Source organism: Leptonychotes weddellii, unplaced genomic scaffold, assembly GCF_054177405.1.
Source record: "Leptonychotes weddellii isolate Sample4059 unplaced genomic scaffold, ASM5417740v2 HiC_scaffold_352588, whole genome shotgun sequence".
NCBI lineage: Eukaryota > Metazoa > Chordata > Mammalia > Carnivora > Phocidae > Leptonychotes > Leptonychotes weddellii.
Window position 1 is genome coordinate 1 of NW_027953403.1, and position 214 is coordinate 214.

Below are 214 nucleotides of genomic sequence, written 5' to 3' on the forward strand. Positions count from 1 at the left end.
ATGTCCGGACGCGGGAAGCAAGGCGGCAAGGCCCGCGCCAAGGCCAAGACGCGCTCGTCGCGGGCCGGCCTGCAGTTCCCGGTGGGCCGCGTGCACCGCCTGCTCCGCAAGGGCAACTACGCCGAGCGGGTCGGCGCCGGCGCGCCCGTCTACCTGGCTGCCGTGCTGGAGTACCTGACGGCCGAGATCCTGGAGCTGGCGGGCAACGCGGCGC

General features: G+C 74.8%; 1 protein-coding gene across 1 annotated transcript; it reads left to right on the forward strand.

The window, feature by feature from the left end:
- Positions 1–207, forward strand: LOC145719238 (histone H2A type 1-H-like; the record flags this gene model as incomplete). The annotated part of the gene is made up of 1 exon (XM_081810732.1): positions 1–207. A coding segment is annotated over exon 1 (207 nt), but the record flags the coding sequence as incomplete, so codon positions are not given.
- Positions 208–214: the final 7 nt, after the last annotated feature.